Here is a 27,325-nt window from a genome sequence, read left to right as displayed (position 1 = left end):
TGATAAGTTGCACCTGAATATTCTCGCGGACAAATTTCTTAGAGCTGTTGGGGAGGATTTAAACTAATTTGGCATCGTAGGAGCCTGGGTGAATGGTCTCAGGATAAGACGGAGGGTAAAAAGGAAAGATAGCAAGCCGTCAGACTGTCAGGAAGGGCTGGCAGGTGATGGGACGTAGTTTTAGCCAATAGATTGAGTATCAGTACATTAGGGATGCAGAATCAAAAAGGGTAGCAAATGCAGTACACAAGGGGTATCTCACTGTACGGAGTATAACAATAAAATGATCTAAAGAGAATGAGTTTGTTGAATGCCTCGGAGAAAGCTCTTCAGAACAGTTTGAGACTAATAAGGGATCGGCTATACTGTATTGGGTGATACATAATGAACCATATTAGATTAGGGAGCTTAAAGTAAAAGAGCCCTTAGAAACCAGTGATCACAATATGATTGAGTTTAACCTGAAATTTGATAGGGAGAAACTAAAGTCGGAGGAGCAGTATTTCAGTGGAGTAAGGGGAATTACAGTGGTATGAGAGAGGTAGAAAATGAGGCAAGAGAAATAATAACGGGGGCCAAGGAAATTGCGGATGAACTAAATGAGTATTTTGCATCAGCCTTCACTATGGAAGACACTAGCAGTATGCCTGATGTTGTAGCGTGTGAAGGAAGAGAAGTGGGTACAGTTACTATTACAAGAGAGAAGTTGTTCAAAATGCTGAAAGATCTAAAGGTACACAAGTCACTAGTGAACTGCACTCTAATGTCCTGAAAGAGGTAGCACTAGAAATTGTGGTAGCATTAGAGATCGTCTTTCAAAAATCATTGGACTCTGGCATGGTGGTGCCAAAGGACTGGAAAATTGCAAATGACACTTCACTCTTTATGAAAGGAGGAAGGCAGCAAGAAGGAAATTATAAACCAGTTATCCTGGCCTCAGTGGTTGGAAATACGTTAGAGTTAATTGTCAAGGATGAGCTGATGGAGTATTTAGTGACACAGGGGAAGATAGTATTAAGTCAGCATTGTTTCCTTCAGGGAAAATGCGGCCTGACGATCCTGTTGGAATTCTTACAGGAGTTTACTAGTAGCTTTCATAAAGAAGATGCAGTGGATGTTGTATATTTGGACTTTCAGAAAGCCTTTGACAAAGTGTCACACATGAGGCTGCCTACCAAGTTAAGAGCCCATGGCATTGCAGGATAGGGACTAACCTAGTTTGGTTGGAGGCAATGAGTGGGAATATAAGTACCTTTTTCTGCTAGCTGCCAGTAACTACTGATGTTTCGCAGGGGTCGGTGTTGGGAAAACTTCTTTTAAAACTGTATATAAATGATTTAGATGATGGTTTTGTTGCCAAGTGCGCAGATGATAGGAAGATTGGTGCAGGGCCAGGTATGTTGAGGAAACAGGTAGGATTCAGAAGGACGTAGTCAGATTAGGAGAATTGGCAAGAAAGTGGCAAATGAAATAGAATATTGGAAAATGCATGGTCATGTACGTTGGTAATAGACATAAATGTGCTGACTATTTTCTAAAGGGGGAATAATCCAAAAATCTGAGACTTGGGAGGCCTTGTGCAGAACACCCTAAAGGCTAACGTTCAGGTCGACACGGTGGTGAGAAAGAGAAATGCCATGTTAGCATTCATTTCACGAGGCCTTGAATACAAGAGCAAGGATATGATGCTGAGGCTTTATCAGGCACTGGTCAGGCCTCACCTTGAGTACTGTTAACACATTTGGGTCCTTCATCCCAGAAAAGATGTGCTGGCATTGGAGAGGTTCCAGAGGAGGTTTACAAAGATGATCCCCGGAACGAAAGTGAAGAGCCTTTGATGGCTCTGGCTCTGCACTCTCTGGAGTTCAGAAGGATGAAGTAGGAACTCATTGAAACATTTCGAATATTGAAAAGCCTCGAATGAGTAGATGTGGAAAGGATGTTTCCCATGGTAAGAGAGGGCACAGCCTCGGGATAGAGGGGCGCCCTTTCGAAACAGAGAAGTGGATAAATTTCGTTAGCAAATGGGTGGTGAATTTGTGGCATTTGTTGTTGTATGTAGCTGTGGAGGCCAGGTCTTTCGGTTAATTTAAGACAAAGATAGATAGGTTTTTGATTGGACATGGTATCAAGTTTACAGGAAGAATCCCGAGACCTGGGGTTGAGGAGGGAAAAAAGGATCAGCCATGATTGAATGTTGGAACTGAGTTAATGGGCCAGATGGCCTTATTCTGCTTCTTTGTATTATGGTCTGATGATCTTATTGCAAATTGCCACCTTCTCAGCTCTACCTGCTCTTTCACTTTATCATCCAAAATTTTCGCCACAAAGAAATCAAATCTATCATATAACACTCTGACCTATGATTAATAATATAAAAATGATACCAAAAGATTTTTGTTCGGATATGAAACCTATTTTCACCATTCGTCTGTAAGGATACGGTTGTTAGCAGTCTAATACCAGGCACCAGACACAGCGGTGAGAATATCACCTTTCAAAGCTCAATAAGGCTAGGGTAGACAGGTCTTGGGTCCCAGCAAACCCTATCTGTGGAAATACTGTTTAACTACTTCCCCCATGTAATTAATCGTCGGTAAGATCGTCGACTGCATAGAATTAGGAAGAAAGTACATTTACAAATGCCAGCTCTATCGAATAGTTCGTAGGAAAAAAGGGACAAGAAACAGTGTCTATTACTGTTAACCGAGTGAAAATGTGCACATAACTTGGAGCCTATCTTAAAGCTGCCTTTAATTCACGCGCTGGACCCTAGAACTGCGGGAAAGTACACAACGATTTCAGACTGTCGCTCAAAATCCAACTCGAAGAAACGGACTCCCACACGGGAGCCCTGGTCCTTCCTCCTTGGAGGCATTCATCTGCACTAAGCAGCTTGTACAACTGGGACGGCATCCTCAGCCATCTTCCCTTCTGTCTTCTCTCAGCTCCCACCGAATAGAGCTCAATACACACCAGAGTAGGTCACAAAATCCATCACCGCCCAGCGTTCTCTACAATCTTCTCCCAATTCCACCATCATGATTGGCTGACGCAGTATTGCAAAGCTGAACAACAAAGCCCTTCATCTCAGCACAACCGCAAAGAGGCTGAAAGCAGAACAGACTGCTCTTGCAGGACCGCTGAAATGAAATATCCACAGCAAAGCAGTAAAAATCTTAACCAGGGCGTTACAATCTCCTCCCACCCACCATCAAAAATAGTCGTGTCGTCATGAATTTGAAATTAAGCATACCATCATCAACAACAGAATTTTCAAAGGAATTTCGCAATGTCAGGACCTCCAATTCATTTGTAAATGGTGCTGATGTTTCCAACAACTGCTTCCGTAAGCTCCATCGGCAACGCCATGTCACTATTGTATGTGTACGCATCAGTACTAAGTCTGCTAATCTGAAGATCACTGAGTGGGGTAAATAGTAAATGTATTCAATACCGGTTTTTAAAGGATTAATAAAGCAAACTAATTTGCGAACTTAGGTCATGTATGGCTCCAGCAGAAACACCTTCATTCCGGATGGAGACAGCAGAGCTTGGTCCCGCTAAACCTTCAAGAGTAGTGTTTGTACACAATGATAAGAATGCATCCTCCCCGAAATGTCAGCCCGTTCCTTTACTGTCCCCCTGTAGTTTTACCTCTTTTTTTCGCTGTTTGATTAACTGCTGATTTTCTTACCGAAGATTTTCCTGTCCTTCACACTCCCGCTTGAAAAGTCCATGTTCTCCACACCTGTTACGGAAAATAACGGTTACTTTCCTGGTCAAGGATCCACGTTCAGTAGAACCTGTCGTTTTTACGTCACCAGTGGCCCCGCTTCTTATTGGTCTTGTCATGCCTGGTGGCAGCACAAACCGATATCATCCGAAATACCTCGGCCCTCAGATCTTTCACATCGTGAAAAACCCCTGCTTGTGTGGCATCAGGGGTCACTTCAGCAACAGAGGAATGTGCCCAGCTGACGGAGGCTTCCCGCTCCTCCAATGCGTTTTACTCCTCTCTAACGTCTCTGTTAACTCGGTCAAAGATGGAGGAGGGCGCTTCTTGTGGGTCATTCAAATATGTAGAGCGATCACGTGATGTGACAACACGCCCTTCACATCTTGCTCCATCCTCAAGCAATTTCTCTCGAGTGTTGAATGCCCCCTTTGTGGCAGAATTAGTGCAGCAGCTTCTCCAACCTCAAAATATAGCAAGACGACCTCTCTCCTTCCTCCTAGAAAATGTGCTTAAGATTCATCCTAAAATTGGCTGCGCTTTCAGTAGTGCCAAATGTATCTTCCAGAGGTTGTAGGTAATGGACTGACCGGACCAATAGATTTTCTGACTTCAGGACTTCCATTCAACTGCTGATAACTTCATTCCACGTATCATATCATATCTTCCCATCACTCCACAGAAACGAGCGCAACTTGTACTTAAAATCTCTGCCTTCAGCTACGGGAAACTCGACTTCTGTAGGTCTAGATAGATGTGACTTGGGTCCTACCTAACAAGGAGTTTGGGCTGTCTCGCCCACCCGAACAGCGATCTGTTTGAATATTGTGTAAATACCTCTCTATGCAATTAGCCGTCGGCAAACAAAAAAGATCGTACAATGCATATAATTACAAGAAAGAAAATATACAAATTTTAGCTTTATCCAACATTTAGCAGGAAAAAAAGACGATTAAAAAAACAGAAATAAAAAGGGCAGATTACAGTTACCCAGTGATGATGTGCAGGCACATTGAAGCATATTTTGAAGTTGTCTTTTATTCCGGCGTTAGGCCCCCGGTCTGCATGAAATTGCACACCACGTTCTGAATGTCGCTGGAAATCCATGGCGAATCCTAATTGGGAACAGTGTGTGCAGTTCTGTTCACCTACCTACCGGACAGATATCCATATGATTGAAAGAGTGCAGAGGAAATTTAAAAGGCTGTTGCCTGGACTTGAGGTTTTGAGTTACATGGAAAGTTCGGATAGGTTAGGATTTTACTTTTGGGTGGCATGGTGGCATAGCGGAGAGCATAAAGTTTTATCGCGCCAGTGACCTGCGTTCGAATCCGGCTGCTCTGGAGGACTCAGTTCTTTCTTCCCGTAACGACATGGGTTTCCAGTCTCCTCCCAGATACCAAATATTTTTGGTCCAGGATGTTAATTAGTCACTCGTACATCCTGGCACAAACCTGTTGGACCGTGCTGTATGAAAGAGTGAAGGGAGGAAGAAATGCATTGCATGGTATAAATGTAGCACCCGCTAAATTTAGTAACAGATGGTTCTGCAGATGATTGATCCTCTGATTAATAGGCTCACACAGTATTCTATTTTCTCACCAATTGAAGCATTAGTCAGAGACTTATCTTTGACAAGGTACTCAATAGCTCATTTGCCACTATTTGCAACCTACTGACCTGCTCCATGTTCAAAGTTTCCAGACGGTTGCGAAATAGTTCTGTCAAAAGCAATCTCTTCACGAGAAGTGGCTCCTGCCTGTGGATCTCCCTGGAATTGATCAGGATCCAGATCATGTGTTAGTTCACTGTCACTCGACTTTGTGGCATGATCAGCTTCAGCATCCGACAAGCCTCCAGGCTGGGATTTAATGCAGGCGTATACTCCTCCCATTTCAGTTGCTTTACTGCCTGCAAAATGCAAATTCAGGTTAATGAGCAAAGCAGCACGAGACTGACGCTAACTAGAATCTATTTGACAAAACTCTCCTGTCCCAAGTAACAGTGGCAGAGTCCCAAATAAACAAAGGAAATCTCAATTATTTTTAAAATCTGTTTTTGTCATAAAAGGTGTTCCACCTAAGCGGCTGCCATGATTAATCGACGGCCGAACTATACGGACTCTCCTATACCGTGCCTTGAAAACGTATTCATCAACATCCAGAACTATTTATCAATTCCATTGAGCGCTTTTACTTGTGAATCAGATTTTCTTATTTAAGAGTAGAAGACAAAAATAGGGATAAGTACAAAGAATGAAAATCTAAGAATTCGAAAACTGAAAAGTTGGCAGTTCAAACGAACTTTTCACGGTACTTATTTGAAACTCTTTTCGAAATGTGTTTTTTTTTTCATGAAACTCCATCTCAAACAAATGGGCTCCCGCACGGAAGTATTGGTTATTCCGCCTTGAAACCATTCATCCGCGCGAAGCACCTTGTGTAACAGGACAGCATCCTTAGCCTTTATCCCTCTTGTGTTTTCCCAGCCCCTGCAAAAAAGAAACCTCGAGCGACCTACACCAGTGGCCGTCTCAATATCCTCTCCTACAGACGTTCTCTGGAAACTTCTCCCAATTCCATCATCCTGATTGGCAGACACAAAAACCCTAAGTTGAATAAAAGACCCCCTATTTTAGCTAAATCACAAAGAGGCTGAAAACAGAAGAAACTTTGTTTTAACAGAACTGCTAAAATGATACGCCTACAGCATAGCAGTTGAAATCTTAACGAGGGCGTTACAGATATGTAAAGAGTGTGGAGAGTGGATACCCTATCAGTGAAAAATTGTGCTAAAGAGTTAATAATGTGGGACAACGTGGCGAACGATATTTGTCTCACTATGGAATTGAACAGTAGTGTTCTGAAGGAGGTAGCTGCAGAGATTTGGGAGAAATTAGAAATAACCTTTCCAGAAACGAAAACTGGAAGCCTCAAGCATTAATATAATTGGTTATTCTAACTCGTCGATGAGAAACATTATTCAGGTACTGGCAAGCACTTGAGCTGCTTCGCCTAACAATAAATTTCCCCCGATGAAGTTCATTGTGCGTTTTACATTACCAATAACTTGATACCAGAAAGCTGACAGCTGCAATAGATTTGATCGCAGTATTCAGTCACGTCTGTAACATGAAGCCCGATACTGTGTCATGTCTTTCGCGATAAGTATGCCTAGATTCCTGCAGTTTTCCTTCCTTTAATATTACCCCACTCGTATCATCATAACAGTTTTTGTTCCACGATCCTGTCAGCTGCAACCGGTTGTGGGAAAGGATATCTTAAATTGTGTGTTGCAATTTGACATGGAGAAGCATTACTCACAGGTTCTGCGTCGCAATGCAATAAAATGAATAGCAGAGGTATGAGAGTGGATGATGTGTCCATGTGGGTGCAAATTTCTCTCCACTCTTTAAGAAGGTACGTAGTCAAAATTTAAAAAAAAAAGAATAGGCCAGCTATCCTAACCTCTGTGGTTGTGAAATTATTAACATAATAAGAATACAAGAAATGGGAGCAAAAGTAGGCCATCCGGCCCACCGAGCCTTCCCCGCTACACAATAAGATCTATCCGCAAACTTAGCTTAATCTAACTGCATTTTCCCTATAACCCTCAAATCCCCTACTATGTAAAAACCTACCTAACTGTATCTTAAATATATTTAGTAAAAAAGTCTGAACTGTTTCCCCGGTCAGAGAATTCCACAGAATCATCACTCTCTGGACAAAACAGTTTCTCCTTATCTCCGTCCTAAATCTTCTCCCCTGAATCTTGAGGCAATGTCCCGTAGTTGTAGACTCACCGACAAATGGAAACTACTTTCCTACTTCTATCTTATCTATCACTTTCAAAGTTTTGTGAGTTAATTGGAGTTGATGATGAAGAATGAAGCTACGGTGTACCTGCAGACTTATGGTGAGATACTGCAGATGGTAGTCAGCATGATTTCTGTGTAGGGAAATCTTGCCTGACAAATCTGTTAGAGTTCTTTGAGGGAATAACAAGCAGGTTGGACAAAGTAGTAACAGTAGATGTCATTTACTTTCTGTTTCTCTCTCCGCTCCTTCAACCCTGTAATTCTACTCCGAGGAAATTGGATCCACCAAGGCTTTGCAATGGAACGCGAATGATGGTGGAGGAACTGCACGACAATCTCTTCGTAGCAAAGATAAACACTGGTGCGTTCAAAACTGGCATTGTCATGATCCAAAGAATTACTCTCAGGTTATCAAAAGGGGAAGATTTTCCTCTGCAGCGGATACAGTTCCCGATACAGTCATGCAGTACTATGACTATACGTAAGACGCAAGGCCAAACTATGTGTTGATTTATCGAGAGAAACCGCCATTCCAGCATGGTCAGCTGTATGTGGCTTTAAGCCGGGGGAAAATAAATGAAAGCGTATTCTTGAAGGGTGGAATATCAAGCAGAAATGTTGTCATCTAAAGTGTCCTTCGTTAAACGAGGAGGAGCTATATTTGTCTTGCTACGCGTCTTTCTTCTTTCATAAACTGAGCTTTACTTCTTTAATTTCCAAAGCAAAACCATAGCAATAGCATTCAAGAAAATGTGATGTTCATCATGGTAACATCAGACTGCAGTACCTTTCCTTCAAAAGGTGCCCCAACGGGTCACCCGGTTGTCTAGTTATGAATAAAGCGGTTGAGCTTAGAGCGTGGAACAGCACTTGGAGCTATGATGTTGTGGCCATTACAGAGACTTGGATGGTGCAAGGGCAGGAATGGCTATTCCAAGTGCCAGGCTTTAGATGCTTCAGAGAGGATAGGGTGGGAGGTAAAAGAGGTTGTGGCATGGCACTGTTGATCAGAGATAGTGTCATGGCTGCTGAAAAGGAGGAAGTCATGGAGGGGTTGTCTACAGAGTCTCTGCGGGTTGATGTTAGGAATAGGGAGGGGTCAATAACTCTACTGGGTGTGTTGAATAGACCGCCCAACAGTAACAGGGCCACCGAGGAGCAGATAAGGAGACAAATTCTGGGAAGGAGTAATAATAACAGGGTTGTTGAAGTGTAAGATTGTAATTTCCCAAATATTGATTGGCATCTCCCTAGAGTGAGGGGTTTAGATGGAGTGGAGTTTGTTAGGTGTATTCAGGAAGGTTTCGTGACACAATATGTAGATAAGCCTACAGGAGGAGAAGCTGTACGTGATCTGGTATTGGGAAATGAACCTGGTCAGGTGTCAGGTCTCTCAACGGGCGAGCATTTTGGAGATAGTGATCACAATTCCAACTCCTTTACGATAGCACTGGAGAGGGACAGCAAAAGCCAAGTTAGGGAAACGTGTAATTGGAGTCAATGGAAATATGAGGTTATCAGGCAGGAACTTGGAAGAATAAACTGGAAAAAGATGGTCTCAGCGATACGTACGGAAGTAATGTGGCAAATGTTCACAGGATATTTGCGTGGGGTTCTGACTAGGTAAGTTCCAATCAGACATGGAAAGGGGAGGTTACAGGAACCGTGGTGTACAAAGGCTGTTGTAGATCTAGTCAAGAAGAAAAGAAGAGCTTACAAAAGGTTCAAGAAACTAGGCACTGATAGGAATCTATAGAGCTAGCAGGAAGGAGCTTAAGAATGAAATTAGAGATGCAGAAGGGGCCATGAGAAGGCCCTAGCGGGCAGGATTATAGAAAACCACAAAGAATTCTACAAGTACTTCAAGAGCAAGAGGATAAGTGTGAGAGTGGAAAGGTGTGTATGGAATCGGAGGAAATAGCAGAGGTATTTCATGAATACTTCGCTTCAGTATTCGCTATGGAAAAGGATCTTGGCAAATGGAGGGATAATTTGCAGCCAACTGAAAAGCTTGAGCTTGTGGGTATTGAGGAATCGGATGTGCTGGGACTTTTGAAAAGCGACAAGTTGGATAGGTCAACGGAACGCGACAGGATCCCCCATAGGCTACTGTGGACTGCGAGGGAGGACATAGCTGAGCCTCTGGCAATGATCTTTGCATCATCAATGAGGACGGGAGAGGTTCCGCAGGATTGGAGGGTTACAGATGTTGCTCCCCGTTTCAAGAAGGTGAGTAAGGATAGCACAGGAAATTATAGACCAGTGAGCCTTACTTCGGTGGTTGGTAAGTTGATAGAGAAAATCCTGAACGGCAGGATTTATGTACGTTTGGAGAGGCATAATATGATTGGGAATATTCAGACGGCTTTGTCAAATGCACGTCATACCTTACGAGCCTGATTGAATTTTTTGAAGATATGACTAAACACATTGATGAAGGTAGAGCCGTAGGTGTAGTGTTTATTGATTTTAGCAAGGCATTTGTTAAGATACCCCATGCAAGGCTGATTGCGAAAGAGGAGGCATGGAATCCATGGGCACATTGCTTTGTGGATCCAGAACTGGCTTTCCCAGAGAAGGCAAAGAGTGGTTGTAGACGGGTCATATTCTGCATGGAAGCCGCTGACCAGTGGTGTGCCTCAATGATCTGTTCTGGAACCCCTACTCTTTGGGAATTTTATAGATGACCTGGATGAGGAAGTGGAGGGATGGGTTAGTAAATGTTCTAATGGCACAAAGGTTGGGGGTGTTATTGATACTGTGGAGGGCTGTCAAAGTTTTAAACGGAACATTGATAGGATAAAAAACTGGGCAGATGGAGTTCAACCAAGATAAGTGTGAGGTGGTTCATTTTGGAAGGGTAAATATGATGGAAGAACATGGCATTAGTGGTAAGACACTTGGCAGTGTGGAGTATCCGAGGGATCTTGGGGTCAGTGTCCGTAGGACACTTGCACCTCATACGCAGGCTGGCACTGTGGTTAAGAAGGCATACGATGCATTGGCCTTCATCATTCGTGGGATTGAGTTTAAGGTCTGAGAGGTAATGTTGCAGCTATATACGACCCTGGTCAGACCCCACTTGCGAGTCCTGTGATCAGTTCTGGTCGCCTCACTACAGGAAGGATGAGGAAACCATTGAAGGGGTGCCGAGGAGATTTACAACGATGTTGTCTGGATTGGGGAGCATGCCTTATGAAAATTGGTTGAGTGAACTCGGCTTTTTCTCCTTGGAGCGACGGAGGATGAGAGGTGACGTGACAGAGGTGTACAAGAAAATTGATCGTGTGCATAGTCAGAGTCTTTTACCCAGGGACAAAATGGCTGGCAAGAGAGTGCATAGTATTAAGGTGCTTAGAAAGAGATACAGAGGTGATGTCAGGGATTTGTTTTCTTGCAGAGAGTGGTGAGTACGTGGAATGGGCTGCCGGTGACGGTGATGGATGCGGAAACGACAGGGTATTTTAAGAGACTGCTGGATGGCTACATGAGACTTCGTAAAGTTGAGGTCTATGGGTAAGCCTGGGTAACTCTATGGTAGGGACAGGTTCGGCACAGCTTTGCGGGCCGAAGGGCCTGTATAGTGCTGTAGGTTTTGTATGTTTCTAGAATCTGAGTGGTCTATGGACTCTGGTCAATAACACCGGCTCTAAACTCATGTACTCTGCTCGGTCTATTCCTTTTCCCAAACAGATCATGACCAGAATCCTGCGATGGTAACCCTGGAGCAGCCAGTGCTTGCGGGAGGTCTCAGATAGATAGATAGATAGATAGATAGATAGATAGATAGATAGATAGATAGATAGATAGATAGATAGATAGATAGATAGATAGATAGATAGATACTTTATTCATCCCCATGGGGAAATTCAACTTTTTTCCAATGTCCCATACACTTGTTGTAGCAAAACTAATTACATACAATACTTAACTCAGTAAAAAAAATATGATATGCATCTAAATCACTATCTCAAAAAGCATTAATAATAGCTTTTAAAAAGTTCTAAGTCCTGGCGGTAGAATTGTAAAGCCTAATGGCATTGGGGAGTATTGACCTCTTCATCCTGTCTGAGGAGCATTGCATCGATAGTAACCTGTCGCTGAAACTGCTTCTCTGTCTCTGGATGGTGCTATGTAGAGGATGTTCAGAGTTATCCATAATTGACCGTAGCCTACTCAGCGCCCTTCGCTCAGCTACCGATGTTAAACTCTCCAGTACTTTGCCCACGACAGAGCCCGCCTTCCTTACCAGCTTATTAAGACGTGAGGCGTCCCTCTTCTTAATGCTTCCTCCCCAAAACGCCACCACAAAGAAGAGGGCGCTTTCCACAACTGACCTATAGAACATCTTCAGCATCTCACTACAGACATTGAATGACGCCAACCTTCTTAGGAAGTACATTCGACTCTGTGCCTTCCTGCACAAGGCATCTGTGTTGGCAGTCCAGTCTAGCTTCTCGTCTAACTGTACTCCCAGATACTTGTAGGTCTTAACCTGCTCCACACATTCTCCATTACTGATCACTGGCTTCATATGAGGCCTAGATCTCCTAAAGTCCACCACCATCTCCTTGGTCTTGGTGATATTGAGACGCAGGTAGTTTGAGTTGCACCATGTCACAAAGTCCTGTATCAGTTTCCTATACTCCTCCTGTCCATTCCTGACACACTCCACTATGGCCGTGTCATCAGCGAACTTCTGCACATGGCAGGACTCCGAGTTATATTGGAAGTCTGATGTGTACAGGGTGAACAGGACCGGAGAGAGTACGGTTCCCTGCGGCGTCCCTGTGCTGCTTACCACCGTGTCAGACCTACAGTCTCCCAACCGCACATACTGTACTTCTGACGCAGCTCTATCAGTACCTTCCCAGTGTACAAGTCATGAAGGGTTAGAGACATCTTTATTCTATGCAGGGTGCCTCATGCCACCTTCTATTAGACTTGCCATCTCCAAATCGATAAAGTCATCTCCTCGGACACCATCCTGCAGGGGTTGGATGATGTCTCATTCACCATACCCACACTCTCCCTGGGTCCTGTGCTGTCTCCTTCCTTCACCATGTCACTGATCAACGAATCCCTCGGGATCCCGCATTTTTCAGGCGCGAGCTGCCGCAATCCAGGAACGGCACATTCATCTTTGCAAACACTTCACACCATGACAATTACGCCATATACGGGAGAACGAGTGCAATTCCACCTGCCACCCACTAGGGAGGATGTAACCAGTCTGGCAGGATGAAGAAGGAATTTACCAGAAAAGATAAACTGTAAACTGGGAAATAGATTTTAATGCAGTGAAATCAAAAGTGAGATGTTGAACTTTGCTAGCGTAATTCGGTAGTAATGACACATCGATCTATAAGGCGTTGAGACGCGTGGTCGAACAGAGGAATCTGGGAAAATAGATCCATAATTCCTTGAGAGTGGCATCACAGGTATATAGTGTCATAAACAGAGCTTTTAGCACGTTGCCCTTTATAGGTCAATGTACTGCATCGAGGATATGCATGCTATGTTAGAGTTAAACTAAGTTGTTGGCGCGGCTTAATTTGGATTAATGTGCACATTTCTGGCCACTGACCTACCGGACAGATATCCGAATGATTGAAAGAGTGCAGAGGAAATTTAAAAGGATGTTGCCAGCACTTCTGGATTGGCGCTATAGGGAATGTCGAAAAATGTTAGGATTTTAGTTTTGTGCGGCATAGTAGTATAGCGCAGAACGTGATGTCTCACCGGGCCAGTGGCCTGCGTTCGAATCCGACCGCTTTGTAAGGACTCAATCCTTCCTTCTCGCAACAACATATGTTTCCAGTCTCCTCCGAGATGCAAAGATATTTGGTCTGGGGTTACTTAGTCATTTCATTATATTTGGTGGCGCAAACCTGTTGAACCAGACTGTATGAACGAAGGAAGAGGGAATGGATTGCATGGCATGCACCCTGCCTCCCTTCATTTATTTTACCTGATACATTTTGTAGCAAAAGGTTGAGCGGACGATTGATTCTCTGATTAATAGGGTCACACAGGATTCTATTTTCTCTAACAATTGTAGAATTAGTCAGAGACCTATCTTTGGCAAGGTACTCAATGTTTTATATGCAACTACTTGCAGTGTACTGACCTGCTCCATGTTTAATGTTTCCAGACGGTTCCGAAACAGTTCTGTCGAACGCAATATCTTCACGAGAAGTAGATCCTGCGTGTGTATCTCCCTGGAATTGACCAGGATCTAGAACATGTCCTTGTTCACTGTCACACGATTTTGTGGCATGATCACCATCCGCATTCGTCATGCCTTCAGGCTGGGTTTTAACGTATGCGTATATTCCTCCCATTTCAGTTGCATTGCCGCCTGGAAAATGCAAATTAGGGTTAATGAGCAAAGAAGCACGTGACTGACGTTAAATAGAATCTGGTTGTCAAAACCCTCCTGTCGCAACAGTGGCAGAATCCTAAATAAACAAAGGAAATCTCAATTATTTTCTTAATTTGTTTTTGTCAGAAAAGATGTCTCACTAAGCAGCTGCCATGATTAATCGACGGTCGAATTATACGGACTCCACAATACAGTGCCTTAAAACGAATTCAACCAACACCCAGATCTATTTAACAGTTCCATTGAGCGTTTTTACTTGTGAATCAGATTTTCTTATTTAAAAGTAGAATGCCAAAATAGGGAAAAATGCGAAGAATGAAAAACTAAAAATTCAAAAACTGAAATATCGGCGGTTGAAACGTATTTTCCACAGTACTTATTTGAAAGACTTTTCTCAATGTTACAGTAGTTTGGTTTTTTTCCTGGAACTCCATCTCAAACAAACGGGCTCCCCCAAGGAATTATTGGTCCTTCCTCCTTGAAACCATTCATCTGCACAAAACACCTTGTGTAAAAGGACAGCATCCTTAGCCTTTATCCCTCCCGTGTTTTCCCAGCCCCTGCAAAAAAAAAAACAACCCGAGCGAGCTGCACCAGTGGCCGTCTAAATATCCTCTCCGACAGATATTCACTGGAACTTTCTCCCGATTCCATCATCCTGATTGGCAGACACAACAACCCTAAGATGAATAACAGACCCCCTATTCTAGCTCAATCACAAAGAGGCTGAAAGGAGAAGAGACTTTTCTTACAGAACTGCTAAGCTGTAACACTTTCAGCATAGCAGCAGAAATCTTAACGAGGTCGTTACAGATATGTAAAGAGTGTGGAGAGTGGATACTCTATCAGTGAGAAATTGTGGTAAAGAGTTAATAAGGGGGGACAACGTGGCGGACGATATTTGTCTCACTATGGAATTGAACAGTAGTGTTCTGAAGGAGGTAGCTGCAGAGATTTTGGAGAAATTAGAAATAACCTTTCCAGAAACGAAAACTGGAAGCCTCAAGCATTAAAATAATTGGTTATTCTAAGTCTTCGATGAGAAACATTATTCAGGTACTGGCAAGCACTCGAGCTGCTTCGGCTAACAATACATTTCCCCCGATGAAGTTCATTGTGTGTTTTACATTCCCAATACCTTGATACCAGAAAGCTGACAGCTGAAATAGATTTGATCGCAGTATTCAGTCACGTCTGTAACATGAAGCCCGATACTGTGTCATGTCTTTCGCGATAAGTATGCCTACATTGCTGCAGTTTACCATCCTTTAATATTACCCCACTCGTATCATCATAACAGCTTTTGTTCCACGATCCTGTAGGCTGCAACCGGTTGTGGGAAAGGATATCTTAAATTGTGTGTTGCAATTTGACATGGAGAAGCATTACTCATAGGTATCTGCGTCGCAATGCAATAAAATAAATAGCAGAGGTATGAGAGTGGAGGATGTGTCCATGTGGGTGCAAATTTCTCTCCACTCTTTAAGAAGGTACGTAGTCAAAATTTAAAAAAAAAAGAATAGGCCAGCTATCCTAACCTCTGTGGTTGCGAAATTATTAACATAATAAAAATACAAGAAATGGGAGCCTTCCCCGCTACACAATAAGATCTATGCGCAAACTTAGCTTAATCTAACTGTATTTTCCCTATAACCCTCAAATCCCCTACTATATAAAAACCTACCTAACTGTGTCTTAAATATATTTAGTAAAAAAGCCTGAACTGTTTCCCCGGTCAGAATATTCCACAGTATCATCACTCTCTGGACAAAACAGTTTCTCCTTATCTCCGTCCTAAATCTTCTCCCCTGAATCTTGAGGCAATGTCCCGTAGTTGTAGACTCACCGACAAATGGAAACTACTTTCCTATTTCTATCTTATCTATCACTTTCAAAATTTTGTGAGTTAATTGGAGTTGATGATGAAGGATGAAGCTACGGTGTACCTGCAGACTTATGGTGAGATACTGCAGATGGAAGTCAGCATGATTTCTGTGTAGGGAAATCTTGCCTGACAAATCTGTTAGAGTTCTTTGAGGGAATAACAAGCAGGTTGGACAAAGTAGTAACAGTAGATGTCATTTACTTTCTGTTTCTCTCTCCGCTCCTTCAACCCTGTAATTCTACTCCGAGGAAATTGGATCCACCAAGGCTTTGCAATGGAACGCGAATGATGGTGGAAGAACTGCACGACAATCTCTTCGTAGCAAAGATAAACACTGGTGCGTTCAAAACTGGCATTGTCATGATCCAAAGAATTACTCTCAGGTTATCAAAAGGGGAAGATTTTCCTCTACAGCGGATACAGTTCCCGATACAGTCATGCAGTACTATGACTATACGTAAGACGCAAGGCCAAACTATGTGTTGATTTATCGAGAGAAACCGCCATTCCAGCATGGTCAGCTGTATGTGGCTTTAAGCCGGTGGAAAATAAATGAAAGCGTATTCTTGAAGTGTGGAATATCAAGCAGAAATGTTGTCATCTAAAGTGTCCTTCGTTAAACGAGGAGGAGATATATTTGTCTTGCTACGCGTCTTTCTTCTTTCATAAACTGAGCTTTACTTCCTTAATTTCCAAAGCAAAACCATAGCAGTAGCATTCAAGAAAATTTGATGTTCATTATGGTAACATCAGACTGCAGTACCATTCCTTCAAAAGATGCCCCAACGGGTCACCCGGTTGTCTAGTTATGAATAAAGCGGTTGAGCCTAGAGCGTGGAACAGCATTTGGAGCTATGATGTTGTGGCCATTACAGAGACCTGGATGGTGCAAGGGCAGGAATGGCTATTCCAAGTGCCAGGCTTTAGATGCTTCAGAGAGGACAGGGTGGGAGGTAAAAGAGGTTGTGGCATGGCACTGTTGATCAGAGATAGTGTCATGGCTGCAGAAAAGGAGGACGTCATGGAGGGTTTGTCTACGGCGTCTCTGTGGGTGGACGTTAGGAACAGGAAGGGGTCAATAACTCTACTGGGTGTTTTGTATAGACCACCCAACAGTAACAGGGACATCGAGGAGCAGATAGGGAGAGAGATTCTGGAAAGGAGTAATAATAACAGGGTTGTTGAAGTGTAAGATTTTAATTTCCCAAATATTGATTGGCATCTCCCTAGAGTGAGGGGTTTAGATGGAGTGGAGTTTGTTAGGTGTATTCTGGAAGGTTTCTGGACACAATATGTAGACAAACCTACAAGAGGAGAAGCTGTACTTGATCTGGTATTGGGAAATGAACCTGGTCAGGTGTCAGGTCTCTCAATGTGAGAGCATTTTGGAGATAGTGATCACAATTCCAACTCCTTTACCATAGCACTGGAGAGGGACAGCAAAAGCCAAGTTAGGGAAACGTGTAATTGGAGTCAATGGAAATATGAGGTTATCAGGCAGGAACTTGGAAGAATAAACTGGAAAAAGATGGTCTCAGCGATACGTACGGAAGAAATGTGGCAAATGTTCACAGGATATTTGCGTGGGGTTCTGAGTAGGTAAGTTCCAATCAGACATGGAAAGGGGAGGTTACAGGAACCGTGGTGTACAAAGGCTGTTGTAGATCTAGTCAAGAAGAAAAGAAGAGCTTACTAAAGTTTCAAAAAACTGGGCACTGATAGGAATCTATAAGGCTAGCAGGAAGGAGCTTAAGAATGAAATTAGAGATGCAGAAGGGGCCATGAGAAGGCCCTAGCGGGCAGATCTAAAGAAAACCCCAAAGCATTCTACAAGTACTTCAAGAGCAAGAGGATAAGTGTGAGAGTGGAAAGGTGTGTATGGAATCGGAGGAAATAGCAGAGGTATTTCATAAATACTTTGCTTCAGTATTTGCTATGGAAAAGGATCTTGGCAAATGGAGGGATAATTTGCAGCGAACTGAAAAGCTTGAGCTTGTGGGTATTGAGGAATCGGATGTGCTGGGACTTTTGAAAACCAACAAGTTGGATAGGTCAACGGAACGCGACAGGATCCCCCATAGGCTACTGTGGACTGCGAAGGAGGAGATAGCTGAGCCTCTGGCAATGCTCTTTGCATCATCAATGAGGACGGGAGAGGTTCCGCAGCGTTGGAGGATTACAGATGTTGCTCCCCGTTTCAAAAAGGTGAGTAAGGATAGCCCAGGAAATTATAGACCAGTGAGCCTTACTTCGGTGGTTGGTAAGTTGATGGAGAAAATCCTGAACGGCAGGATTTATGTACGTTTGGAGAGGCATAATATGATTGGGAATAGTCAGCACGGCTTTGTCAAATGCACGTCGTACCTTACGAGCCTGATTGAATTTTTTGAAGATATGACTAAACACATTGATGAAGGTAGAGCCGTAGGTGCAGTGTTTATTGATTTTAGCAGGGCATTTGTTAAGATACCCCATGCAATGCTGATTGCAAAAGAGGAGGAATGGAATCCACGGGCACATTGCTTTGTGGATCCAGAACTGGCTTTCCCAGAGAAGGCAAAGAGTGGTTGTAGACGGGTCATATTCTGCATGGAAGCCGCTGACCAGTGGTGTGCCTCAGTGATCTGTTCTGGAACCCCTACTCTTTGGGAATTTTATCGATGACCTGGGTGAGGAAGTGGAGGGATGGGTTAGTAAATGTTCTAATGGCACAAAGTTTGGGGGTGTTGTTGATACTTTGGAGGGCTGTCAAAGTTTTAAACGGGACAATGATAGGATGAAAAACTGGGCAGATGGAGTTCCGCCAGGATTAGTGTGAGGTGGTTCATTTTAGTAGGGCAAATATGATGGAAGAACATTCATTAGTGGTAAGACTCTTGGTAGTGTGGAGTATCAGAAGGATCTTGGGGTCAGTATCCGTAGGACACTTACACCTCCTACGCAGGCTGACTCTGTGGTTAAGAAGGCATACGATGCATTGGCCTTCATCAATATTTTAAGAGCTATGAGGTAATGTTGCAGCTATATACGACCCTGGTCAGACCCCACTTGCGAGTCCTGTGATCAGTTCTGGTCGCCTCACTACAGGAAGGATGTGGAACCCATTGAAAGGGTGCAGAGGAGATTTCTAACGATGTTGTCTGGATTGGGGAGCATGCCTTATGAGAATAGGTTGAGTGAACTCGGCCTTTTCTCCTTGGAGCGACGGAGGATGAGAGGTGACGTGACAGAGGTGTACAAGAAAATTGATCGTGTGCATAGTCAGAGGCTTTTACCCAGGGCCAAAATGGCTAGCAAGAGAGTGCATAGTTTTAAGCTGCTTAGAAAGAGGTACAGTGGTGACGTCAGGGATTTGTTTTTTTTATGCAGAGAGCGGTGAGTACGTGGAATGGGCAGCCGGCAGCGGCGATGGATGCGGAAATGATAGTGTATTTTAAGAGACTGCTGGATGGCTACATGAGACTTCGAAAAGTTGAGGTCTATGGGTAAACCTGGGTAACTCTATGGTAGGGAAAGTTTCGGCACAGCTTTGAGGGCCGAAGGGCCTGTATAGTGCTGTAAGTTTGGTATGTTTCTATTATCTGTGTGGTCTATGGACTCTGGTTAATAACACCGGCTGTAAACTCATGTACTCTGCTCGGTCTATTCCTTTTCCCAAACAGATCAGGACCAGAATCCTGCGATGGTAACCCTGGAGCAGCCAGTGCTTGCGGGAGGTCTCAGATGTACTTCTGACGCAGCTCTATCAGTACCTTCCCAGTGTACAAGTCATGAAGGGTTAGAGACATCTTTATTCTATGCAGGGTGCCTCATGCCACCTTCTATTAGACTTGCCATCTCCAAATCGATAAAGTCATCTCCTCGGACACCATCCTGCAGGGGTTGGATGATGTCTCATTCACCATACCCACACTCTCCCTGGGTCCTGTGCTGCCTCCTTCCTTCACCATGTCACTGATCAACGAATCCCTCGGGATCCCGCATTTTTCAGGAGCGAGCTGCCGCAATCCAGGAACGGCACCTTCATCTCTGCAAACACTTCACACCATGACAATTACGCCATATACGGGAGAACGAGTGCAATTCCACCTCCCACCCACTAGGGAGAATGCAACCAGTCTGGCAGGATGAAGAAGGAATTTACCAGAAAAGATAAACTCTAAACTGGGGAATAGATTTTAATGCAGTGAAAGCAAAAGTGAGATGTTGAACTTTGCTAGCGTAATTCGGTAGTAATGACACATCGATCTATAAGGCGTTGAGAAGCGTGGTCGAACAGAGGAATCTGGGAAAATAGATCCATAATTCCTTGAGAGTGGAATCACAGGTATATAGTGTCATAAACAGAGCTTTTAGCACGTTGCCCTTTATAGGTCAATGTACTGCTTCGAGGATATGCATGCTATGTTAGAGTTAAACTAAGTTGTTGGCGCGGCTTAATTTGGATTAATGTGCACATTTCTGGCCACTGACCTACCGGACAGATATCCAAATGATTGAAAGGGTGCAGAGGAAATTTAAAAGGATGTTGCCAGCACTTCTGGATTGGCGCTATAGGGAATGTCGAAAAATGTTAGGATTTTAGTTTTGTGCGGCATAGTAGTATAGCGCAGAATGTGATGTCTCACCGGGCCAGTGGCCTGCGGTCGAATCCGACTGCTTTGTAAGGGCTGAATCCTTCCTTCTCGCAACAACATATGTTTTCAATCTCCTCCTAGATGCAAAGATATTTGGTCAGGGGGTTACTTAGTCATTTGAGTATATTTTGTGGCGCAAACCTGTTGAAGCAAACCTGTTGAACCGGGCTGTATGAACGAAGGAAGAGGGAATGGATTGCATGGCATGCACGCTGGCTCTCTTCATTTATTTTACCTGATACACTTTGTAACAAAAGGTTCAGCAGATGGTTGGTAATCTGATTAACAGGATCACACACTATTCTATTTTCTCAACATTTGCAGGATTAGACAGATATTTACCTTTAAGAAGATAGTCAATGTTTCATGTGCAACTATTTGCAATCTACTGACCTGCTCCTTGTTCAACGTTTCCAGGCGGTTCCGAAACATTTCTGTCAAACGCAATATCTTCAGGAGAAGTGGCTCCTGCGCGTGGGTCTCCCTGGAATTGATCAAGATCCAGAAAACGCCTTTGTTCACTGTCACTCGATTTTGTGCCATCATCACGTTCAACGTCCGACAAACCTTCAGGGCGGGGTTTGATACATGCGTATATTACTCCCATTTCAGTTGCTTTGCTACCTGGAAAATGCAAATTCAGGTTAATGAGCAAAATAGCACGTGACTGACGCTAATTAGAATCTGGTTGACAAAACCCTCCTGTCCTAAGTAAGTGGCAGAGTCCCAAATAAACAACGGAAGTCCCAGTTGTATTCTTGTTTAGTTTTTGTCAGATATCTCACATAAGCCGCTTCCATGATTAATCGACGGCTGAACTATACGGACTCGACAATTTAGTACCTTAAAACGCAATCATCCATGTTGCATGGCCATTGATCAATTCCACTGAGAGTTTTTTCTTGTGAATTAGATTCTCTTACTCAACAGTAGAACATAAAAAGAAATGCAAAGCATGAAAAACTGAGAATTCAAAACCTGAAATATCGGCAGTTCAACAGTATTTTAACAGTGCTTATTTGAAACACTTCTCGCAATATTACAGTAGTTATTTTTTTAAATAAGCCTCCATTGGATTTACTCAACATTTTGGAGCAAGATGTGCTATTCGCCCTTGCAATGATTGCTCACGGTGTTCCAGGTTAGATGGCAAGCTGCGGTGGACGGCAATATAAGGTCCTGTACAGACGTTCGATTAGATATATATGATCATCCATTATTTTTCCAAACCAGATAAAAGACAAGACTTATTTCTTTAGCTATGTATTATAGAATAACGATTCCATTCGTTGAATGAGCATGGTACATTCCTTTTGCACTGCTTTCAATGTATCCTTTCTTAATTAATTGGCATATTATATATGAAATAGCGAGACAAACTGAACGTGGATTCTGAGGGAATGATTTCCCTCCTGGTAGGCAGTAAAGAAGCTCAGATCGAGAATAAAGGGATCCATTAAATACAGATTAGTATGCATATCTTCTCTGTTGTGTATCCTTGGAATTCGCTAGCCCAGAGCGTTTAACATTCAAGACTGAAATTGCCAGATACGGTAAATCAGGAGGAAAGAAAGGTAAGAGCACGAATGTCGTGCTGATCCTCGTTTCAGACACAAAGTGATGGAATGACTCAGGAAGCCAAGCAGCATCTGTGGAAAAGAGTACATTCGACATTTCGGACAGAGATCGTTAAGCAGGACTGGAGAAATAAAACCATGAGGAGTAGGTGAGAAGGCGGGAGGAAGGGAAGAAGAAACACGAGGTGATAGGCGTAGCCGGGAGCGGGAGGGGTGAAGTAAAGAGCTGTGTAGTTGTTTGGAGCGATACAGGGCAGGAGAAGGGGGATACCTATGAAAATGAGGAATGAGGGGGGAAAGGTATGGGGAATGGTGGTGGGGTCATTACTAGATTTAGAGAAATAGATGCAATTAGTTTGGAGCCGACATCGACGGAATATAAGGTTTTGCACTTCCAACCTGAAGGCTGCCTGAACGCGAATTCATAACCGTCAAAAATCTGGACGAACACTCCTCTTTCCAACTCCAAACTCACTCCACCCAAACGTCTGTTCTCCACTCCCTCAACAACACAACCAGAGATAAGTGGGGGCTGTAGCAGTCTGGCGTTGTGACTTCGACCTTGCTGAGGCTCATGGAGAACTTTCAGACACCTCCTGTTACTTACCCCTCGAGCAGGACCCCACGGAGAAGTACCAGCCTATTCTCGCCAGCGTCATCACCGAGCTGGTTATCTCTGGGGATCTCCGATCCACTGCCTCTAACCTCATTGTTCCCGCAACCAACATCTCCTGTATCTACCTCCTTGTCAAGATCCGTAAACTTACTTGTCCAGGTATTATTTCAGCTTGTTTCTGCCCCACTGAACACATATCTGCAGACCTTAACTCTGTTTTATCGCCCCTAGTTCACTCCCTTCCTACAAACATTTTTGACACTTCACACGCTCTTGATCCTTTCAACGAGTTCATATACCCTGACCACCAGCATCTTATTTTCACCGTGGATATCCAGTCCATTTACACCTCAGCCACCACCCCCTGCCCCGCCCCTACCAGGAAGGGTTCAAAGTGATCCATTACTTTTTGGACTCAAGACCCAACCAGTTCACCTCCAATACCCTCCGTCGGAATCTCTCCTTTAGTTCCTCCCACTTTTTTCAAAAAAAAAAAAAAATACGGTGTAGTCATGAGTACTCGCATAGGTCCTAACTACGCCTGCCTCTTTGTGTATGTTCCAAACCTTACCCTGACACAGTGGTGTCCAGAAAACAACCTCTCCCTCAATATCACAAAAAACAAAGGAGCTGGTTATGGACTACAGTGGGAATGGGGACAGGCTAACCCCTAATGAAATCAGTGGATCTGGGGCTGAGAGGATGAACAGCTTTAAGATCCTTGGCATCGCATAACTGAGGATCTCACGTGGTCTGTACATACCGGTAGTGTGGTGAAGAAGGCACAACAGCGCCTCTTTCATCTCAGACAGTTGATGAAGTTTGGTATGGGCACACAAATCCTAAGAACTTTCTACAGGGGCAAAATTGAGGGCATCCTTGCTGTCTGCATCACTGCCTCCCTTAATCGCAGGACCCTGCAGAGAGTGGCGCGGACAGCCAGCGCATTTGTAGATATGAACCTCCCACTAGTCAGAACATTTACAGAGAGGTGTGTAAAAAGGGTGCGAAGGATCACTGGAGACCCAAGTCACCTCAGCCACAAACTGCTCCAGATGCTACGATCCCGGGAAGCAGTACCACAGCATAAAAGCCAGAACCAACAGGCTCCGTGACAGCTTCTTCCACCAGGCCATCAGATTGATTAATTCATACTGACAAAACAGTATTTCCATGTTATGTTGACATTTGGGCTGAGAAGTAACGTAAACCGTTTCACTCCTCGCAAATAATAAAGACAATTCAATTCCATTCAATACACATGTGACACCCCCCAACTTTTCTTAAGTTGCACCGACGACCGCTTTGGTGCTGCTTCCTGCACCCAAGCTAAGTTCGTCAACTTCAGCAACTTTGACTCCAACTTTAACCTGCCCTCATTTCTTTTTAACAATAACTATTACAGCACGGAAACAGGCCATCTCGGCCCTTCTAATTTACCTCGTCTATTTCGGACAACACCCTCCCCCTTCTCGATCTTTCTGTCTCCATCTCTGGAGGCAGCTTATCTATTAATGTCTATTTTAAACCCACTGACTTTCAAACCTCTTCTCTCTCTTGTAAAAGCGCCACCCCCTTCTCTCTTCTCCCCCTTTTGCGCCGTATATACTCTCAGGGTGAGGCTTTTCATTCCAGAACGAAGGAAATGTCCACCTTTTTCAAAGAAAGGGGCTTACCTTCTTCCACCATCAACGCTGCCCTCAAAACCATTCCTTCCATTTCACGTCCATCTGCTCTCAACACAGGAACAATACATGTACTCATCTGAAATCAGACATTCTAGTAACGGAACAGATGTTTGCTGTACAGATCTCGCACCCTTACTTTGAAACAGGTGCCATTGTTCAAGAGTTATTCTTAAACTTTACTTAACCTGTGGAAAATGTCAATCGTGCAAAAAGTTAACATAGAAAAACATGGAACATAGAAAACCTACAGCACAATACAGGCCCTTCAGTAAACAACGTTGTGCCGAACATATCCCTATCTTAGAAATTACCAGGGTTACACATAGACCTCTATTTTTCTAAACTCCATGTACCTGTCCAGGAGTATCTTAAAACAGCCTATCGTATCCGCCTTCACCATCGTTGCTGGCTGCCCATTCCACCACTCACCACTTTTTGCGTAAAAAGAACTCCAAGATCCCTGTGCTCATTGACACTGATAAGGGTAAGAACTTACCCCTGACATTTCCTCTGTACCTACTCCGCGGCACCATAAACGTGTGCTCTCTCGTGGCAGCCATTCAGCCCTGGGGAAATGCCTCTGACTATCCACACGATCAATGCCTCTCATCATCTTATACACCTCTATCAGTTCAAATCTCATCCTCCGTCGCTCCAAGAAGGAAAGGCCGAGTTCACTCAACCTGTTTTCATGAGGCATTCTCCTCAATCCAGGCAACATCCTTGAAGATCTCCTCTTCACCCTTCCTATGGTTTCCATATCCTTCCTGTTGTATGGCGACCGGAACTGAGCACAGGGTACTATATAGCTGCAACATTTCCTCTTGGCAGCTAAATTCGTTTCCACGATTGATGAAGGCCAATACACCGTATGCTTTCTTAACCAAAGAGTCAACCTGCGCAGCTGCTTTGAGCGTCTCTTGGACTCGGACCCCAGATCCCTCTGATTCTCCACGCTGCCAAGAATCTTACCATTAATACTATATTCAGCTATCATATTTGACCTACCAAAATGAACTACTTCACGCTTATCTGGGTTGAACTCCAACTGCCACTTCTCAGCCCAGTTTTGCATCCTATCAAAGTCCCGCTGTAACCTCTGACAAACCACTACGCTATTCACAACACCGCTAACATTTGTGTCATCAGCAAACTTACTAACCCATCCCTCCACTTCCTCATCCAGGTCAATCATAAAAATCACGAAGAGTAAGAATCCCAGAACTGATCCCTGAGGCACAGCACAGGTCACCATGCAGAATATGACCCGGCTACAAACAGTCTCTTTTTTCTGTGGGGAAGCCAGTTCTGGATCCCCAAGGCAATGTCCCCTTGTATCCCATACATCCTTACTTTCTCAATAAACCTTGTATGGCGTAACTTATCAAATGCCTTGCTGAAATCCATATACACTACATCTACTGCTCTTCCTTCATCAATGTGTTTAGTCACATCCACAAATAATTCTAACAGTAGGAACACTGAAAGCACAGCCGCCAGAAGTGGTTCAGAAACAAATATCTCCTTGATCGTTGATTTAATGCAGAGACAACTGGTTGTTTGGAAATAAAGATCCGAAATAAATATCAGAAGCTGAATTATTCTCAACTCAATTCCCCAAGATTTTCTGAGAGTGTGAATATTGTGTACCGTTTCTTACAAATAGCCTCGCCCACTGCCCCTCACGGATCTCACGTAACCATGGCAACACACAGAGTGCTGGGGGAACTCAGCAGGTTAGGCAGCATTTACTGATGGGTGTAAGCAGTCGACGTTTCGGACCGAGTCACTTCATCGGGACTGGAATGGAAAGGGGAGGAGGGCAGACGATTGACTGCTTTGGAAGGTGCGGTTTGTTGTTCTGTGAGACTCGGTGCTCAGGGTCTGCGTGCCAGCTGTCAGAACATTCCTCAGAACAGGGAGCGGCCGCTCCGCTGAAATCAAATCCAAACCGGTTCGGCAAAACACTGTCATTCAAGTGTGTAGAAAGTTTAATATTGTATTTAACCCTTTCTGCTACAGGGAAGAGCAGTAGAACCAAAGGCACAATGTAAAGAACATTACTGGGCTCTCGAACGTCGACTGAACTCTTTCCCATAGACGCTGCCTGGCCTGTAGAGTTCCTGCAGCATTTTGAGTGTGTTGCTCAGATTTCCAGCATTTTCCCTTTTCTCTTGTTTGAGAGAGATCGGTGACGGGGTCACTGCCCCGTGGGATATTTCATCTGTTACTACCAGTGGGAAAGATTTTTTCTGCTCGCACTCAGTAACAACCACTCTCGTTTCTCTTAATCCATTTGGACAGTAATTGACTCGTTAACATGAACGTGTCAGGACTCCCTGCTCCCACGAAATTCTCTCCCGATCCCGACCCAAAGCTGAGCCTCGCTGTAAACGCTGAATAATTGTACAGAATCAGAGACAACACTTACCTCTGATATTGTAACCGGACGGTGTTCAGTGTGGTCTCGGGAAATCACTGTCTGACATCCCGGGTGAGCGACAATGGTCCTGCACCTGCATTCTGTCCGGATTTCCGTGCAGTTGTCTTCTTTTTCTTTCATCGCAACCAGTGGGGCGGAGTTTCTATGTTTAACTCAGCGAGTCCCAGGCTGCGGATTTGATCCAGCCCGGGTTCTGGGAGGATCTGAGCTCCGCCCCGTGTGTAAACGGGACTGCCTGGAGTAGGTAGAGTTTCAGTTCAAACGTTCCCTACCTGTTCAGGTACAGGGAGCTGTCTTTCTTCTGATATTATACCAAACACGTTCTGCTATATGTATTCACACTCAACTGGAATAAATCTGGTCAGAAATAGTCAGGAAGGAAAAGTTAAACTCCAGAAGTTTTGATCAAACAAAAACACACGAGGGGATGTTGGGCCACCTAACGAGAATTAAGACTGTAAGACCATAAAACGTAGGAGTAGAATTAGGCCTTTTGACCCATCAAATCTGCTCCGCCATTTACCCATGTCTGATCCTTTTT

At 43.9% G+C, this 27,325-nt stretch overlaps 1 protein-coding gene across 1 annotated transcript in view; it reads right to left on the bottom strand.

Moving 5' to 3' along the window:
* Positions 1 to 26,825, bottom strand: part of LOC140721363 (uncharacterized) — a 41,170-nt gene extending 14,345 nt beyond the window's left edge. The window contains exons 1-5 of the mRNA XM_073036202.1: positions 26,773 to 26,825; positions 20,854 to 21,084; positions 13,684 to 13,914; positions 5,417 to 5,647; positions 3,698 to 3,751 (exon numbers count right to left, since the gene is read on the bottom strand). Of these exons, the coding sequence (XP_072892303.1) occupies positions 3,698 to 3,751; positions 5,417 to 5,647; positions 13,684 to 13,914; positions 20,854 to 21,067 (730 nt within the window). The 5' untranslated portion in view covers positions 21,068 to 21,084; positions 26,773 to 26,825. The remainder of the gene's footprint in view (positions 1 to 3,697; positions 3,752 to 5,416; positions 5,648 to 13,683; positions 13,915 to 20,853; positions 21,085 to 26,772) is intronic.
* Positions 26,826 to 27,325: the final 500 nt, after the last annotated feature.

Source organism: Hemitrygon akajei, unplaced genomic scaffold (genome assembly GCF_048418815.1).
Source record: "Hemitrygon akajei unplaced genomic scaffold, sHemAka1.3 Scf000054, whole genome shotgun sequence".
Taxonomy (NCBI): Eukaryota; Metazoa; Chordata; class Chondrichthyes; order Myliobatiformes; family Dasyatidae; genus Hemitrygon; species Hemitrygon akajei.
This window is presented reverse-complemented; position numbering and strand designations above follow the sequence as displayed.